At 44.1% G+C, this 20766-nt stretch overlaps 1 protein-coding gene across 4 annotated transcripts in view; it reads right to left on the bottom strand.

Moving 5' to 3' along the window:
• The window catches only part of LOC140133095 (cadherin-9-like), a 126772-nt gene that overhangs the window by 30798 nt on the left and 75208 nt on the right, over nt 1-20766 (bottom strand). For all 4 annotated transcript variants that reach the window (XR_011855788.1, XM_072152745.1, XM_072152743.1 and 1 more), the window contains one exon: nt 12958-13077. Coding sequence is in view for 2 of the 4 variants with exons in the window: in XM_072152745.1 (XP_072008846.1) it covers nt 12958-13077 (120 nt within the window). In the remaining 2 variants the exon portion in view is untranslated. The remainder of the gene's footprint in view (nt 1-12957; nt 13078-20766) is intronic.

Below are 20766 nucleotides of genomic sequence, written 5' to 3'. Positions count from 1 at the left end.
CTCTCATTTGTAAAACATATTCAATAACATTTTTCTGATAACCAGAGTTACCTTCCCAAACTTCTTTGATAACATCCAAGAGTCCCCTTGGTCGTCTCCCATATAGCAATTCAAATGGGCTAAACCCAGTGGACTCTTCTGGTACTTCACGATAACAGAAAAGATAACCATCAGTCCCATTGTTTTGGGTCATTGTGTACAAATTTCCTAAGCATTTTCTTCAAAGTTTGGTTATTCTGCTCTGTCTGTGGATGGTAAGGAGTAGTTCTCAGAGGCTGAATACCAAGAAGTTGATATACTTCAGACAGCAAAGAAGAGATAAAATTACTACCCTGATCAGTCAGAATACACTTAGGAAAACCAACCCTGCTAAAGACATTCAGAATTTCTTCAGCAACCCTCTTAGCAGTTAGGAATGGCTATGGGTACTTGGTAGAGAGGGGCGAATTTGTTAAAATTCGTTTCGACCCGATTCACCCAACTTTTCGAAAAAAATTTGATTCGACCCGAATCGAATCAAAACGAATCACGTTAAAAACAGGCATTTCCTGACTGCAGAGAGCCTGTAGGGTGTAGTAGAACATTGTGTCATGCTTAAATATGCATAGGGAGCGTGGTTTGGTCTTCAAACAATGCTGTGTTTTAGTATGACATGCACATGACAGCCGCAGCTCTTAGAATCGCTTCACTCTTCACTTCCATGTGCACTAAGATAGGCCAGCTTCCCCAAATAAGCGAAGCGGGAAAGCAGCCAGACAAGGCAACGTCTGTGCCAGCTCGAAAGGACTGACTTGAGGGCCATGATCTCACTCTAACATCAAAGAGCGCACTCTTTTTACACTGAGTGGCACAATGATATAGTGTGTTGGTGGCATCAGTAGCAGCAGCAGCAGAAGCCCGCAGAGTGGCACAATGATATAGTGTGTTGGTGGCATCAGTAACAGCAGCAGCAGCAGGAGCCCGCAGAGTGGCACAATGATATAGTGTGAAGGTGGCATCAGATGCAGCAAGAGCGGCAGAATGGCACAATGATATAGTGTGTTGGTGGCATCAAAAGCAGCAGCAGCAGGAGCCCGCAGAGTGGCACAATGATATAGTGCGTTGGTGGCATCAGTAGCAGAAGCAGGAGCCCGCAGAGTGGCACAATAATATAGTTTGAAGGTGGCATCAGAAGCAGCAGGAGCCTGCAGAGTGGCACAATGATATAGTGTGTTGGTGGCATCAGTAGCAGCAGCAGCAGCAGGAGCCCGCAGAGTGGCACAATGTTATAGTGTGAAGGTGGCATTAGAAGCAGCAGGAGCCCGCAGAGTGGCACAATGATATAGTGTGAAGGTGGCATCAGTAGCAGCAGGGGCCCACAGAGTGGCACAATGATATAGTATGAAGGTGCCATCAGTAGCAGCAGCAGCAGGAGGGGCCCACATAGTGGCACAATGATATAGTGTGTTGGTGGCAACAGAAGCAGCAGGAGCCCGCAGAGTGGTACAATGATATAGTGTGAAGGCGGCATCAGAAGCAGCAGCAGGAGCCCGCAGAGTGGCAAAATGATATAGTGTGGAGGTGGCATCAGTAGTAGCAGCAGCAGGAGCCCACAGAGTGGCACAATGATATAGTGTGCTGGTGGCATCAGAAGCAGCAGGAGTCCGCAGAGTGGTACAATGATATAGTGTGAAGGCGGCATCAGAAGCAGCAGCAGGAGCCCGCAGAGTGGCACATTGATATAGTGTGAAGGTGGCATCAGAAGCAGCAGGAGCGGCAGAGTGGCACAATGATATAGTGTGTTGGTGGCATCAAAAGCAGCAGCAGCAGGAGCATGCAGAGTGGCACAATGAAATAGTGTGAAGGTGGCATCAGTAGCAGCAGGAGCCCGCAGAGTGGCACAATGATATAGTGTGAAGGTGGCATCAGTAGCAGCAGCAGGAGCCACCAGAGTGGCACAATGAGATAGTGTGTTGGTGGCATCAGAAGCAGCAGGAGCCCGCAGAGTGGCACAATGATATAGTGTGAAGGCGGCATCAGAAGCAGCAGCAGGAGCCTGCAGAGTGGCACAATGATATAGTGTGAAGGTGGCATCAGTAGTAGCAGCAGGAGGATCCCACAGAGTGGCACAATGATATAGTGTGCTGGTGGCATCAGAAGCAGCAGGAGTCCGCAGAGTGGTACAATGATATAGTGTGAAGGTAGCATCAGAAGCAGCAGCAGCAGGGGCCCACAGAGTGGCACAATGATATAGTATGAAGGTGCCATCAGTAGCAGCAGCAGCAGCAGGAGCCCGCAGAGTGGCACAATGATATAGTGCGTTGGTGGCATCAGTAGCAGAAGCAGGAGCCCGCAGAGTGGCACATTAATATAGTGTGAAGGTGGCATCAGAAGCAGCAGGAGCCTGCAGAGTGGCACAATGATATAGTGTGTTGGTGGCATCAGTAGCAGCAGCAGCAGCAGGAGCCCGCAGAGTGGCACAATGTTATAGTGTGAAGGTGGCATTAGAAGCAGCAGGAGCCCGCAGAGTGGCACAATGATATAGTGTGAAGGTGGCATCAGTAGCAGCAGGGGCCAACAGAGTGGCACAATGATATAGTATGAAGGTGCCATCAGTAGCAGCAGCAGCAGGAGGGGCCCACATAGTGGAACAATGATATAGTGTGTTGGTGGCAACAGAAGCAGCAGGAGCCCGCAGAGTGGTACAATGATATAGTGTGAAGGCGGCATCAGAAGCAGCAGCAGGAGCCCGCAGAGTGGCAAAATGATATAGTGTGGAGGTGGCATCAGTAGTAGCAGCAGGAGGAGCCCACAGAGTGGCACAATGATATAGTGTGCTGGTGGCATCAGAAGCAGTAGGAGTCCGCAGAGTGGTACAATGATATAGTGTGAAGGCGGCATCAGAAGCAGCAGGAGCCTGCAGAGTGGCACAATGATATAGTGTGTTGGTGGCATCAGTAGCAGCAGCAGCAGCAGGAGCCCGCAGAGTGGCACAATGTTATAGTGTGAAGGTGGCATTAGAAGCAGCAGGGGCCCGCAGAGTGGCACAATGATATAGTGTGAAGGTGGCATCAGTAGCAGCAGGGGCCAACAGAGTGGCACAATGATATAGTATGAAGGTGCCATCAGTAGCAGCAGCAGCAGGAGGGGCCCACATAGTGGCACAATGATATAGTGTGTTGGTGGCAACAGAAGCAGCAGGAGCCCGCAGAGTGGTACAATGATATAGTGTGAAGGCGGCATCAGAAGCAGCAGCAGGAGCCCGCAGAGTGGCAAAATGATATAGTGTGGAGGTGGCATCAGTAGTAGCAGCAGGAGGAGCCCACAGAGTGGCACAATGATATAGTGTGCTGGTGGCATCAGAAGCAGTAGGAGTCCGCAGAGTGGTACAATGATATAGTGTGAAGGCGGCATCAGAAGCAGCAGCAGCAGGAGCCCGCAGAGTGGCACATTGATATAGTGTGAAGGTGGCATCAGAAGCAGCAGGAGCGGCAGAGTGGCACAATTATATAGTGTGTTGGTGGCATCAAAAGCAGCAGCAGCAGGAGCATGCAGAGTGGCACAATGAAATAGTGTGAAGGTGGCATCAGTAGCAGCAGGAGCCCGCAGAGTGGCACAATGATATAGTGTGAAGGTGGCATCAGTAGCAGCAGCAGGAGCACCAGAGTGGGACAATGATATAGTGTGTTGGTGGCATCAGAAGCAGGAGGATCCCACAGAGTGGCACAATGATATAGTGTGCTGGTGGCATCAGAAGCAGCAGGAGTCCGCAAAGTGGTACAATGATATAGTGTGAAGGTAGCATCAGAAGCAGCAGCAGCAGGAGCCCGCAGAGTGGCACAATGATATAGTGTGAAGGTGGCATCAGAAGCAGCAGGAGCCTGAAGAGTGGCACCATGATATAGTGTGGAGATGGAGGACAATTCCAGTCCCTGGTAAAGATGGTAGGAGGCAGATGGTGCAACTAGCAGCAGATGTGTGGCATCAGACGGGTGGCAGCATCAGAATAGTAGCTGAGGCAGGTAGTTAGAACCCCGACTCATTTCTCAACGTTTGGAGGAGGCGTCATGGCTGATCTAATCCGATGCATTAGGCATTGGTGAGTTGAAATCCGATCCAAGCCTGATTCATCTTGACAAAGGTCAGTCTCTCCACATTACGGATGGACAAGCGGATTCTCCTGGGGGTAACGAAGGCCCCCGCCACTCTGAACATCCGCTCTGATGCCACACTACTGGCCGGGCAGGACAGCTTCTCTACTGCAAACTCTGCAAGTTGCGGCCACGCATAAAGTTTGGCTGCCCAGTAGACCATGGGATCCTCTACCTCAGGTGGTAAAGTGCTGTCCAAGTAGGCCACCACCTGCTGGTGCAGGGTCTGCCTCATGTCCTGCTGCTGCTGCCGGTGGCGGCTACCCTCCTCACTAGGCGGGTGAAGGAAATTTCTCATTAAGGAATCCAGACTTAAGCGAATGTTGATGGAACTGCTACTGCTCCTACCCCCCCCCCAGCTCCCCACAGCAGCCGTGGTAGTAGTACGTGAGCAATGACTGCCAAGAATCCCCCGGTCAGACCTGACAGAGGATGGACAATGGCGCACATAGGCAGCGGCCAACTGTGTGCTCAGTATTTCTCTATAGTATGCCAGTTGTTCCTTCCTCTCAGCAGCAGGAAAAAAGTCACCCATTTTGGACCGGTAGCGAGGGTCCAAGAGGGTGTAGAGCCAAAAGTCATCCCTATGCCAGATGTTGACTATTCGGCTGTCACTAGTTAGGCAAAGCAGCATGCTGCGGGCCATCTGCGCAAGTGACTCTGAGGGACTCCCGGTCTCCATATCCACAGTATACTGCTACGGTGCTTCTGGGTCATCTGCCTCGTCTTCTACCTCCTCCGGATGCTTCTGCTCCTCCTCTCCTGTCACCTGAGTAGAAAAACCACAAATTGCACCAGACTCTGCTTGTGCTCCAATGTCCTCCTCATCCTCCTCCAGTTCAGCCCCCAGCGGACTCATGTGGCCATGAGATGTAGTCTCCACTTCTCCAATGCCCTGACCAGACAGATTTTGCAGCATGCGTTCCAGGACATGAAGCAGTGGAATCACGTTATTCATCCCGCAGTCCTGGTGACTGACAAATAACGTGGTCTCTTCAAAAGGCCTGAGCAAACGGCAGGTGTCACGCATGAGCTGCCACTGGCTGACATCAAAGTTACACAGGGGAGTACTACGGTCTGCTTGCATCAAAAAATCATTAATGGCTTTTCTCTGTTCATACAGGCGGTCTAACATATGGAGGCTGGAATTGCAACGGGTGGAAACATCGCATATCAGACTATGTTGGGGTAGGCGGTTCTGGTGCTGCAACTCGACGAGGGCGTGCTTGGCTTTGTAAGAATGGCAGAAGTGCGTGCACACTGTCCTGGCCATTTTTAGAATGTCTTGCAGATGGGTGTAAGACTTCAGGAACTTGCTGACTACCAGATTGAACACGTGCGCCATGCAGGGCACATGGACCATCCCTCCTCGGGGCAGAGCGGACACCGTGTTCCTCCCATTGTCTGTCACCATGGTTCAGATTTTTAGTTGTCGCGGAGAAAGCCACACATTGATTTCTTCTTGCTTGACACGGAGCAGTTCCTCCCCTGTGTGACTTTGTTCACCCAGGCAAACCAGGTGTAGAACTGCGTGGTGGAGAAGGAGGAGGAGGAGGCGGACACTGTCGCAGGAGCAGCAGTTTGACAATGTGGAGGAGAAAGCACCGTCTCTTGTTGAAGTTGTTGGTGTGGCTGGGCAAGAAGCACATCCACCCACTGGGCCGTAAAGACATATACTGGCCCTGACCATAATTACAGCTCCACATGTCCGCGCTGCCGTGCACCTTGGAATAAACTGATAAGCTCAAGGACTGGCCCACCTTCTGTTGTACATACTGGTGAAGGGCTGGCCTGTTTGGAAAAATAATTGCGGCTTGGAACTCTCCACCTCGGTTCGGCACAAGCCATTAGTTCTCTGAAGGGTGCAGAGTCCACGACTTGGAAAGGGAGAGACTGCAGTACCAACAACTTCAACAAGATCACGGTCAGCTTCTGCACCTTAGGATGGCTGAACGCATAGAGTTGTCTTTTTGTAATCGTCTCGCTCAACGACTGCTGGCGCCATGCGTAGCAAGGAGCAGGAGCATCTGGACCGGGAGATGATGTCAAAGACAAACAGCTCCCTTTGGCAGAGGTGCTGGAGCCTTGACTTGCTGAAACAGCTGTTGCTGTTGCTGCGCCTACAGAATGGACCGCATCTGACTCCAGTTTCTCCCAGTCCATTGGATGGTGATGCTGCTTGTGTTGGCGCAGGGCCGTGGTGCCAAGGTTAGCTCCCTGGCCACGCTTCACTTTCTGCCCGCAGATACGACATATACCCATGCTCGGCTCCTCTGGTGTCTTTACAAAAAAATGCCACACCACCGAGGTGGTAATTTTACCGCCAACACTCTGCACTGAGCGACTACTACCACCGCTGCCTCGCTGAGCCCCTGTGCCACTGCTTATTTGGGCCTGCGAATCGGGATTTGTACCCCGCGGACGTTTGTCTCCCGTCCTCGCACTTCTGCCACCCTGCTGACTCACAGCCACAGTAGCAACTTGCTGCCTGCTCCGCAAGCTGACACTCTCTTCGCCCGACGATGATGAATCCCCTGCTACACCCGGCTCCCAAGTACGATCGCCTACATCATCGTCAATTTGCGTTTCCCGGTCACTGCTACTCTCCTCACCGAAGTCAGTATGCACAGCCTGCCTACTGCAGGAAGCAGTGGAAGTCTGTCCCACCTCTTCACTGCAAAGCAGCTGCTGACTGTCCTCAAACACTTTGACCTCGCTGAATAGTGGCACGGAGCCCAGACCACCTAGTAGCTCTCTGGCTGCAGGAAAGGAACAGGACAGAGCCTGGTTAAGGACAGGTGAGGGCCGCTGACCTGCTCCTGGGCCATACCAACTAATTGTTGTATTAGAGGAACCTACGGACTCTTGGCTGGGGTTGTCAGATGGTATATTTGAGGAATTGGATGACCTAGTCAACCATTCAACAACCTTTGGGTTGTTGATCAACACACTGCCACTAGATGACAACGGCAGTTCTGGCCTCATAGAGTCACCCCTGCTGCGACATCCCCTTACTGTGCTGTCACCTCTGCCTGCTCCTTCTGCCACCTCTCTGTCTGACATAGTGGTTTATAAACTACTAGGATTTGACACGTAAATCTGGCTGTAAACTAGAGCCCCCAAAAGGTATTGCAATGTGCGTTATACAGATACCCCACAACTGACAGCTCACTACTTTAGATGCTTGAATGTCAAACAGATTTCTTCCTATTCGATTTTGTCACTAAATAGAACTGCTATTTGGGGTATACAGATCCCCCTTAAAGAACAACCAGGGATTGGTCCACCAATCGCTACTGCAGATGCATGAAAGTCAAACAGATTTCTTCCCATTCGATTTTGTCACTAAATAGAACTGCTATTTTGGGGTATACAGATCCAGCTTAGAGAACAGCAAGGGATTGCAGCAAGAATCACACAGCACAATAACAGCAGCTGGACGCTACAACATGAAGTGTGAAGTGCTGAGATAGAAAATGGCTGGATTTTATAGGGCTGTGTGACCTCACATAAGCCTGCCGGTCGCTGATTGGCTTACAGGTCTGCAGATGTCATCGGGGGTGTTCCATTCTCCTTCCCAGAGTTCTCTGCCCCATGTAGCATGTTGTTCTCGTGCCCATTTAGCAGAAACATGAGGGGGAAAAAAACAACTTCGTTCCCGCGAATCAGCATAAACTTCGGCTTCGTGGCGAATCGAATTTTTCCTGAAATTCTAACCGAAGTTAGAATCATTAGAATCGATTCGCCCATCTCTAGTACTTGGTACTGTAATCTACAATGGTAAGAATAAAGCGGTTACCTTTGGAACTCTTCTCTAATGGACCAATAATATCCATGCCAACGGTATGAAATGGTTCATCAACTACTGGCAAGAGTATAAGCTGTGCTTTAGGAGGGACAGAAGCAGTGTATTGGCATACAGGGCACTTACGACAATAATCGGTTATTGCATCATAAACACCAGGCCAATAAAATCGATAAAGTACCCTGGCCAATGTCTTCTTATAATCCATGTGACCAGCAATAAGAACGTTATGTGACAGGTTCAAAATATGTGATCTGAATCTTTCTGGCACAACCAACTGTTTGACTTGTTCTCCTGTCTTTGGGTGACTACACACTCTATACAGAATATTATATTCATCTAGAAAAACGGGTGTAGCAGGCTGTTTAAAACTTTTTTCAACTTCTTTACAGTTTTTTAAATCTACCTTATATAACGGCTTAATGCCAGCGTCCTGTTTCTGCCGCAATGAAATATCAGTGTCCCAGAGTTCAACATTTTTATACTTGCCATCCTGGGAAAGTCTCTTTCTGAAGACCTGTTCTGGAACATGCTGACGTTTTAATGATGGTGGCTCCATAATGTCCTCATGAAACAGAAAGTTGTCCTCCAAAGTCTCTGCTTTGTCTTGCACCTTTGCTTGAGCTCTAGTAGTCACAGTAGACAAATAATGTTCTCCTAATAGCAAGTCATCAAATCCAGGTGTAATTCTACCAAGGATCACCGGAACTTTTAGTCTAGGATCAACAACTGCTGGCATAGAGAACATTTTCCATCCACCTGTAGTTGAACATTCGATGTTGAGTAATTTTTTGTATCTCCAAGAACACAGGTAATCAGTACTTTGGGAAAGTCCATCTTACTGGTTATCAAATTCTCTTTCACCAGGCTTAATTTACTTCCAGAATCCAGCAAGGCATCCACAGTATGTCAGTTAATTTGAACTAGCTGGATAAAGTCACTGAAGGCGGAAAAAGATGTAGATGCTTGGCTTTTAATGCTCTTCCTTGGGCAAAATTTGGCTACATGACCCTTAACCTGACAGATATAGCACATTCTTTGGTGTGCTAGCTTCTTGTCCTCTACCTCCAGAGATCATATGGGACTTTCTGGATTGCCCAATTGCAGATTTCTGTATGTCTCTTTTTGCAAGTAGAAAGTCATGTGCCAATTAAATTTTTAGCATCTTTGGGTCTATGTTTTTGAACCCAGTCATGAACATCAGCTGGAAGAATGTGTAGAAACTGTTCAAGTACAATAACTTCACTGATCTGTTGAACAGTTCTGGTCTCCGGCTTCATCCATTTTGAGTACAAGTCTTGAGTATGTCCATGTGGCTTTACACCAGCTGAGCTTGTCCAGTAAGGTACCACCCAGTGTTCCTTAGGCCACTGACATGTGCTTGCAATCCTTTCAAATTCGTCAAATATGCCTCAATGAGGCGGTGAAACAGCTTGCCGTTCCAATGTTAATGTCTGCAACAGTTCCCTCCAGCGTTCATCTTGACGTTTCTTCACGGTTTCTCCTGATCTCCTCCATTTGCCTTTTTTCTGCTTCAATCTGCTGCACAGTTAACCATTTCATCAGGTCAGCAATGTTCTCAGGTAAAGTCTTTTCAGGAGGTTTGGTCACACCTGGAGTTAATGAAGCAGCAGCAGCAGCTCCCTGGACCTTTGATTCCTCCTCTTTCTCTGCAGACAGCCTGATTTTAGGTCTGGCACATGGATTTTCCATCTTTCTGGAGTTACTTGCAGAAACTCGCTTTGCAGGCACAGTTTCTTTTGGTTTAATGCACCAAGAACGAGTCTTGTACATATCTCTTCTGTTTTTTTAAATAGGAGTACTTGGAGAAATACTCAAATGGAATCCCACTTCTGACACCATATGTGAGGCATAGGTTTTTCAATGCACAACCAGACTTTGCTTGATGAAAATAATCCAAAGGAGTTTATTTTGAAAAGTGCCCCACTGTGACGTCATCCCCTGGTAGGTACCGTGGGTTTGACCGCAGTACTTAACAGTTTAACTGCAGCTGCCTGTGAGTTCTCTCCATACAACCCCAACAGTGCCACAACATTATAGTAAACGGCACGTAGAACAATAGTGATGGCTCACTGTTAAGGGGTAGTGCTCGATGTAGAATTATCAATCCAACTTCATCCATATAGAGAACATGGCACACACCAAATTCAAGTTTTTACCTTTTTATTCCAGTGAACATATTACAAAGCATAGCCTTCACCGTAATATATGAATACACAAGAAAAATTATACAGATCACATATATTTTATGACTGGAGATCAGCGAGCATACTCGTGCTCGGACGACCATTTGGCCTGCTCGAGAATGAGCTTTCACTTAAGGATCATTTAAGTGAAGAACACAGTGAACACAGTGAAGAACACATTGCAGATGTTTCCATACATCTGCTCACTTATCAGAAGACATGAGTGCAGAAAGGTGTTCTTCACAATAGTATGTGAAGAACAATATGTGTGAAGAACACATTGCAGATGTTTAACATGGGTCACTCTCTTTTTTGAAGTTCCACGAATATTCCATTGAATAAAAAAAACGAAGAAACAGGACTGACTTCCTTATTTCTCAATAAAATGACACATTTTATTGGTCCCCTTGAGAAATGCTCGAGTCTCCCATTGACTTCAATGGGGGTTGTTATTCAAAACAAGCACTCGAGCATCGGAAAAAGTTTGACTCGAGTAACGAGCACTCGAGCATTTTAGTCCTCGCCTTTCTCTATTTATGACGTTTCAGCCTCATATATGTGATCTGTATAATTTTTCATTATGTATTCATATATTACGGTGAAGGTTATGCTTTGTGATATATTCACTGGAATAAAAATGTAAAAGCATGAATTTGGTGTGTGCCATGTTCTCTATATGGACAATATTATAGTATGTCATGGTGCGAGAAGAGGTAAATAAAGAAATGTTGGCAATACTAAAACTAATACTGGTAACAAGGAGCTTAAAGCACAAGATTATGGAGCCTAATAACTTATTTAGGCTGTCTTCAGAGACTCCTACTATAGAATTATGGATAAAATTAGAGATCAATATGCAATGAGAGAAAAGTATATCATTTTGAAAAAAATTAAAAGGTTTGAAGTAATGTGGACTGCATATCCAAAAAGGATATTAAAGTTATTTAAATTTAGTTAAAATGTATTTATTTAGTTTTATTTATTTTTTTATTATTTTTTTTCTTCTTCGATATGGCAAGGGGTGGGTTTAAGAGATCTACATATATGTATATCATGAATTATCATTGTATACTTTGTAATGAGTATAAATAAAGATTTTTCTATGACATTGGAAAAACAGACCTACTTGTGTACAGTTTGAGCAGACACATGTGTAGTAGTATCCTGCTGGAAGTCAATTTACATTATTTCTCATGTTCTTCTTGCACAAAGGAGGAGCAGTCCTGCTGCTGGGCTGTTGCTCTCTTACATCCCTTGGTATACCAGTCAGTCTCTTGTTATGTGCTCCATGCTTGGATACTGTGCTGAGAGATGCAGCTAACCTTGTTGACATAGCTTGCATAAATGTCACAGCCTGGATGAGCTGTAATACCTGAGCAACATCTGGGGTAATGTTTAAATGATTTCATTGCATCATCAGACAAAAATTATTCGTTATGTTTTAATCGGTCCATTTTCATAATGTTTATTTTTGTGAAGGGTTTTGATGAAAAAAAACAATTTTTGGTGAGGGTTGTTTTATCTTATTTTGTGGATGATTTCTCTGTGCGGCTCCAGTAATGGTTTGTGTTTATTGTACAGACTGATATAGATGCAGCATGAAAAAATATATTAGTGGTTCTGTCTTTTACAATTCTATTTGATTATTATGTGGAAATGTGGTGTTTGGGAACTTCGACATTTTTGTTTCTTTTTTTCACACACTTATACTAAAACAAGTTATACACTGCAATACTGATGTTGCAGTGCATTGTTACTGTTGACAAATGTTTGAGCATGGGGTGACAGTTACAATGTTAGGTCCTGCCAGAAGCAGGATCTGGCATGCATTGGCATAAGCAGCACCAGGGTCGTTGAATGGACCCCATTACTGCCATAGTAATAAACATATCCTCCCAAAGTGGCATCTGATTGAAGGATGTGGCATGTAAAAAGTTGAGTTGTGTCCAACTGTGTGGAGAATGTACTATACAACTGATACACTTTGTTTGAGACACCGGCTTTGCTTGTAAGCCTGTGCCATACATTCTGGCAGAGAAGTACTGTGTCCCTTCCCGTAGTGCAGTTCTTTTACATCCATTTAGTATAATTAAAGTTAAACAAAATATACAAAAATTAATTAGGTGAGTTTTCAGTTGCACATAAGGATCAAATAAGTATCTGGAGGAAACGAACTTGGCACCCGCACTCCTAAATATTATTTGAACATTAGTAAAGAGCTCATTTTTCAACACTAAAAATCAGATAAGTTTAAAAATTTTGAATCTCTAGGTATGTTTTCAATACTGATTCAGTGTTTTTCCACCTGGCGGATGTGTAGTATTCACAGTGTCATTTTAACTCCTTACTGTCTGACAAAGATACTCTGGACATGGAAATACGCACCTTAGGCTACATTCACACAATGTACTACGGTACGGCGGGCATACATCGGCGCTGCGGAGAAGAGCAGGGGATGAGCGGTGCTCACCTCCGCCCCTCTCCATAGGAAGATACAGCGCACGGCACCGTATCACGGGAAAAGATAGAACATGTCCTATCTTTTCCCGGGCTACGGAGCGGTACGGTGCCGCACGTGAAGTGCCCATAGAAGTGTATGGGGGACGTATATAGGCCGTACATATGTCGGCCGTATATATGTCCCCCATACACGTGTGTGAATGTAGCCTTATGCACAGTAAAAACAGTTTTGTGTAGGTTTTTGAAATAAAGACAATTAAAGTAATGTTTGCATTATCAGGTAGAAATATAATAATAATTTATCCCTGAGTTGAGAAGCAAATACATATCATTATTTAAATATTTTAGTACAAACCTGTATCTGGATCAACAGAAAAATATGGCTGTCCTTGGAGGATACTATATACAATTCTAGCACTATTTCCATATGAAGGATCATCAGCATCTAGGGCGGTTACCTGAATGACTGTGGTGCCTGCAAAAAATTGTAATATATAATTGTATGTAATATACAATTGTAATAGTCATCGATAAAAAAAATGTACATTTTTAGAAAACTATACAGTACAGTGAAACTTATGACATGAAATTAGAAGCGAATATACTAAGACAGAAAATGACTTGTCCACTCAGCAAATAAGTTATATTGTTTGTGTAATGAAGAGTTTGTTTCCTATATACTTCCTGTTTCATAGTTTGCTTCATGCAGACAAAAAACAGTGCTTCATCATTTGATGTCACACAAATGCACAACATGACATCGCTCTGATCACCCTCTTTGATACTAAAGTGCCGCAAGACTGTGTAATATCAAAAGACCATGGATTGATTTTTATCCAGTGGACGGAAATAATGAAGATTGTTGAATGTCAGTAAGCAGATATCTAGAAAAACATGAAAAATTGCTATAGAAAGTATCTTGGAAAATTGTGTTAATTAATTAACACAAACAATATCAATTATTTGTTTAAAGTGGACAACCCCTTCATCACATTTTTCCACATACAAAAGGTAAATGGATACCGTAAAAAATTTAGTTCTGGTAAATTGTGGTCTGTGTTCAGTGCACCCAATTACTTGGAGCACTCTGTTGCTGTGGTCTGTGTGATATCTTCACTGTACTACTGTACATTTCCTCCCTACTGAGCACTTGCTTTAGTATACAAACAGTAGCCTACTACAGCCATGACTCAAAGGCAGATGGAAGGGGCAGTGTGCCAGAGTGTTCCAAGTAAGGCTACAATGCTGTAAAATAAATGCATTTTTTTACAGTCATGCTACATGTAACAAAATACACAATGGTATGACTCACTGTTAGAGATGGACGAATTTATGTAAATTCGATTCAACCCAATTTGCCAAATTCAATTCAAACTGAATCAAATCATAAGGAATCACGACATGAGACGTAACGGTATGTCACATGCTGGGTGCAGTGCAGCCCTCTCCATAGCTGGTAAGTCTTTGCTGCATATTTCAGCAAAGGCTTATCGGTAACACCTGCAGTTGGTGCTAGCACCGATCACGGGTGTCAACAGCGCATAAGCGCAGCCATCTTGCCAAGAATCGTCACTCCATGTAACGTCATTGGGGAGCGGAGATCCATCGCCATCGCCTGGGTCTTCCGGAGACCAGAGGTTGCCTCAGTTCAACCCTTTCATTACAATGTGAAATTACTGTAGTATGGCAGTATATGATAGTATTGATCAGACAACCCAGGGTTAAAATACCCTAAGGAGTCTGAAAAATAGTAAAAATAAAGAAAAGTTTTAAAAAATTATAATAAAAAAACATAAAAATTCAAATCACCCCGCTTTCCCTACAACTGATATAAAAAAAAATAAACAGTAAAAATCTTAACACATTAGCTATTGCCGCATCCGAAAATGCCCGATCTATCAAAATAAAACGATTTTTCACAGTGTTCAACCGCGTAACATAAAATAGCACCCAAAGTCTTAAATGGCACTTTTTTGTCATTTTGAAAACTATAAAAAATTCAATAAAAAGTGATTAAAAGATCAGACAGTCTTTAGCCCCTTCCCGCCACAGTCCTTTTTCGTTTTGCATTTTCATTTTTCACTCAACCTTCAAAAATCTACAACTTTTTTTATTTTTCCATGTACAGAGCTGTGTCATGGCTTATTTTCAGCGTAATAAATTACACTAAAAAATGGTGGTATTTAATATTCCACGCGTGTATTGGGAAGCAAGAAAAAATACCAAATGCAGTGTAATTGGTTAAAAAAAAACGCATTTGCTTGGATTTTACAGATTTCACTGCACGCCCCAAATGACATGTCTTCTTTATTCTTTGGGTCGGTACGATTACGGGGATACGAAATTTGTATATGTTTGATAATGTTTTCATACATTTACAAAAATTTAAACCTCCTGTACAGAGAAAATTTGAGGGATTTTGCCATATTCTGGCGCTAATAGCTTTTTTAGACTTTGGTGTACAGAGCTTTGGGAGGTGTCATTTTTTGTGACTTTTGATGATGTTTTCAATGTTATAATTTTTAGGACTGTACGGCCTTTTGATCACTTTTTATAGAAATCTTTACATTTTTCAAAATGGCAAAAAAGTACCATTTTCGGCTTTGGGCGCTCTTTTCCGTGATTAAACGCAGTGAAAAAAAGTTTAAATATTTTGATAAATCGGGCCTTTTTGGACCATCGATACCTAATGTGTTGATAATTTTTACTGTTTATTTATATCAGTTCAAAGGACGATTTGAATTTTTATGTTTTTTATTATAATTTTATTTTAACTTTTTTATTTTTACTATTTTTCAGACTCCCGAGGTTTCTTTAACCTTCAATTTTCTAATCAATCCTACCATATACTTCCACGCTACTGTATGGCAGTATATGGGGATTTTCCTTCTCATGCCAATACCGATCGCGGGTGTTATCAGTAAGCCTTTGCTGTAATATGCTAGGGGCTGGGCCCTCTCCATGAACCCGCAACCGGCAGGTGATGTAGTATTACGTCACATGTCGCAAGTGGTTAAAATGATAGCTATGAAAACTACATCAAAAGTCGCAAAAAATGACACCGCCCACACCTCCATACAGTGAGGAACACTACCGTCATATAGTGAGGAACACTACCGCCATATAGTGGGGAACACTACCGCCATACAGTGAGGAACACTACCGCCATACAGTGAGGAACACTACCACCATACAGTGTGGAACACTACCACCATACAGTGTGGAACACTACCGCTATACAGTGAGGAACACTACCGCCATACAGTGAGGAACAGTACATCATATTAAGAGGGACACTCCCGCCATACAGTGAGGAATACAGCCATACAGTGAGGAACACTACCGCCATACAGTGAGGAACAGTACATCATATTAAGAGGGACACTCCCGCCATACAGTGAGGAATACAGCCATACAGTGAGGGACACTACCTCCATACAGTGAGGGACACTACCTCCATACAGTGAGGAACACTACAACCATACAGTGAGGAATACAGCCATACAGTGGGGAACACTACCGCCATACAGTGAGGAACACTACCATCATACTATGAGGGACACTACTGCCATACAGTGAGGAACACAACCGCCATACAGTGAAAAACACTACCCCCATGCAGTAAGGAACACTTCCCCCATACAGTGAGGTAATATTAAAATCATACAATGAGGAACACTACCTCCATACAGTGAAGAATACAGCCATACAGTGAGATACACTACCGCCATACAGTGAGGGACACTAACCCCATACAGTGAGGAACACTACCGCCATACAGTGATGAATACTACCCCCATACAGTGAGGAACACTATCCCCAATACAGTGAGGAACACTGTCCCCAATACAGTGAGGAACACTATCCCCAATACAGTGAGGAACACTACCCCCATACAGTGAGGAACACTACCTCCACATAGTGAGGAACACTACCGCCATACTGGGAGGAACACTACCGCCATACAGTGAGAAACACTACCTCCATATAGTGAGGAACACTACCGCCATACAGTAAGAAACACTTCTGCCATATAGTGATGAACACTACCCCATACCGTGAGAAATATTATCCCCATACCGTGAGGAATATTATCCCCATACAGTGAGGAATACTACCATCATACTATGAGGGACACTACAGCCATACAGTGAGGAACACAACTGCTATACAGTGAAGAACACTACCCCCATACAGTGAAGGACCAGGCCCTTTTTCGTTTTTGCGTTTTTATTTTTCACTCCCCACCTTCAAAAATCTATAACTTTTTTATTTTTCTGTGTACAGAGCTATGTGATGGCTTATTTTCTGCGTAACAAATTGCACTTCGTAGTGATGGTATTAAATATTCCATGCCGTGTACTGGGAAGCAGGAAAAAAATTCTAAATGCAGTGAAAATGATGAAAAAACACATTTGCGCCATTTCTTGTGGACTTGGTTTTTACAGCTTTCACTGTGCGCCCCAAATGACAGGTCTATTTCATTCATTGGGTCAATACGATCACGGGGATACCAAATTTGTATAGGTTTTATAATGTTTTCATACATTTACAAAAATTAAAACCTCCTGTACAGAAAAAAAGTTCTTCATTTTGCCGTGTTCTTGCGCTAATAACTTTTTCATACTTTGGTGTACAGAGCTGTGAGTGGTGTCATTTTTTGTGACTTCTGATGACGTTTTCAATGCTTCTATTTTTAGGACTGTGCAACCTTTTGATCACTTTTTATAGAATTTTTTCTATTTTTCAAAATGGCAAAAAAATGCCATTTGCGACTTCGGGCGCTATTTTCCGCTACGGGGTTAAACGCAGTGAAAAACGGTTATTATATTTTGATAGATCGGGCTTTTTTGGACGCGGCGATAGCTAAAGTGTTTATGATTTTTACGGTTTATTTATATTTATATCAGTTCTAGGGAAAGGGGGGGTGATTTGACTTTTTATGTTTTTTTAATATAATTTTTTTTTTTTACTTTTTTTTATTTAATTTTTTTACTATTTTTCAGACTCCCTAGGGTACTTTAACCCTAGGTTGTCTGATTGAACCTACCATATACTGCCATACTACAGTATGGCAGTATATGGGGAATTTGCATACCATCTATTACAATGTGCAGATCGCACATTGTAATAGATAGCCTCGATCATGACAGCCTCGGATCTTTGTGTGATCCCAGGCTGTCATGGCAACGGATCGCCGCTCCCCGGTGACGTCACGGGGAGTGACGATCGGAGCCAGGATGGCGGCGCCCACGCGCCGCCGGCTCTTTAATGCCGCCGGCAGCTTTGCCGGCGGCGATCAAAGGGTTAACACCCGCGATCGGTGCAAGCACCGATCGAGGGTGTTAGCGACGGGCGTTTGCTTCATTATGAAGCAAATGCCCGGTGAGTATGAAGAGGGCTCAGCCCTTGAGCCCTCTTCATACTCCCCCATGCGCAGTAAGACGTAAGGGTACGTCTTATTGCGCTATGGGGTTAAAATCATACAATGAGGAACACTACCTTCATACAGTGAAGAATACAGCCATACAGTGAGGTACACTACCGCCATACAGTGAGGTACACTACCGCCATACAGTGGGGGACACTAACCCCATACACTGAGGAATGCTACCGCCATACAGTGAGGAACACTACCGCCACACAGTGAGGAACACTACCGCCATACAGTGAGGGACACTACCCCCATACAGTGAGGAACATTATTTCCATACAGTGAGGAATACTACTGCAATACAGTGAGGAACACTACCCCCATACAGTGAGGAACACTACCCCCATACAGTGAGAAACACTACCGCCATACAGTGAGGAACACTACCGCCATACAGTGAGGAACACTACCCCCATACAGTGAGGAACACTACCCCCATACAGTGAGAAACACTACCGCCATACAGTGAGGAACACTACCGCCATACAGTGAGGAACACTACCGCCATACCGTGAGGAACACTACCGCCATACCGTGAGGAACACTACCGCCATACCGTGAGGAACATTATCCCCATACAGTGAGGAATACTACCGTCATACAGTGAGGAACACTACCGCCATACAGTGAGGAACATTACCGCCATACAGTGAGGAACACTACCCCCATACAGTGAGGAACATTACCGCCATACAGTGAGGAACACTACCCCCATACAGTGAGGAACACTACCCCTATACAGTGAGGAACACTAACCCCATACAGCGAGGAACACTACCACCATACAGTGAGGAACACTACCACTACACAGTGAGGGACACTACCCCCATACATTGAGGAACACTACCTCCATACAGTGAAGAATACAGCTGTACAGTGAGGACTACTACACTACTCCCATACTGTGCGGGAGACTACCCCCATACAGGGAGGAACAATACCCCCATACAGGGAGGGACACTACTGCCATAAAGTAAGGGACACTACCGCCACACAGTGAAGGACTTTACTGCCATACAGCGAGGAACACTACCCCCATACATTGAGGAACACTACCGCCATACGGTGAGGAACACTATGGCCATACAGTAAGGGACACTACCGCCACACAGTGAGGGACACTACAGCAATACAGTGAGGGACGTTAACCCCATACTGTGAGGGACACTACCTTTACACAGTGAAGTATACAGCCATACAGTGTGGAACACTACCGCCACACATTGAGGAACACTACCTCCATTCAGTGAAGAATACAGCCATACAGTGAGGAACACTACCACCATACAATGAGGGACACTACCTCCATACAATGAGGAAAACTACGCCCATACAGTGAGGAACACTACAGCCATACAGTGAGGAACACTACCTACATACAGTGAGGAACACTACCCCCATTCAGTGAAGTACTCTACCCCCATACAGTGAGTAACAATACTGCTATGCAGTGAAAAACACTACTGCCATACAGTGAGGAACACTACCACCATACAGTGATTAACACTACCACCTACTTATCAGGGTTGAGCTCAGCATTTAGTTTTTTTATGATGGTTTCCATATAATATGTGATGAAACTGTACTGCTATTACTTTCATTTGCACACTACAGCAGTTCCTTGTAGCATAATGGTGACACTGACTCACAAAGACATAGAACATATGCCATACACATTTACTGTGTCATTCTGCCAGGGTAGAATGTGGCAGGGAGTAGCCTGAAACTAGCAGAAGTACGAAAGAATTTGCTCGGCATTCCTAAGAGCAAATCTCTAATTTCCTTTCACATAGAACAATAAAATGTATATTGGGGTTAGCTCCATAGAAGACTCTGGACACAGTTTTATGGTTCCATACAATGATATACTGAACAGTGATGTATCATGATGATGAAAAAATCTCTCTTTATAAGTAATGTTTTTGTATTTTTTTTAAATTCTTTATTATATTTACTATATGTAGTAGGTAAGTGATATACAGTGAAGGAAATAATTTGATCCCTGGCTGAATTTCTGGCTGAAGCTGAACAGTATACAATTTTAAGAGTAGGTTTATCTTAACATTGGGACATAGCATAGAAAAGAAATCCAGAGGATTATATTGTATAAATTATATAAATTTATTTGCATTTTAAAAAGGATTACCAACCATTAAAGGAGTATGCTGGCAATATGAACGTCTGATAGAAAAACCCATAATGCTATAAGTAAATGAATATAATAAAACTCAATGTCATTAATCACAAAATGGAGCTTAAATGGTTTGCTTTTATGGGCTTTTTAAAGTAGGCGGGGATATCTCCAAGATGGCTGCCACTGGATACTACAAGTCACAGAATTTCTCTCTCTAGTAATCTGCTCCCAGTGATTATCTAACAGACAGTCCTGCTCTGTTACCATAGTAATGATGTGTGTAACGGCCATCACTGCACATTGCTCCACTGAGATGACGTCTCACCACAGCACTGGCTATGCTGGATGCACTGCAAAGCGATTGATTACAGACAAACATAGTGATAATCACATGCTCTGTCCAGGAAAGTCCAGGACATTTCATATGGACATGTGACCAGTGGCCATCTTCTGTCCTGTGTCTTCTCCACAGGGTCAAAATCAATGAGCAGAATTTTAATTCTTTTTTATAGTGTATGTACCCTATATGTGTATAGTGCTCGTCCACAACATTTTTCTAAGGGGAGAAAAAAAATAATAAAACTATTTACATTTTA

This window comes from Engystomops pustulosus, chromosome 5, assembly GCF_040894005.1.
Source record: "Engystomops pustulosus chromosome 5, aEngPut4.maternal, whole genome shotgun sequence".
Classification (NCBI taxonomy): Eukaryota; Metazoa; Chordata; class Amphibia; order Anura; family Leptodactylidae; genus Engystomops; species Engystomops pustulosus.
This window is presented reverse-complemented; position numbering and strand designations above follow the sequence as displayed.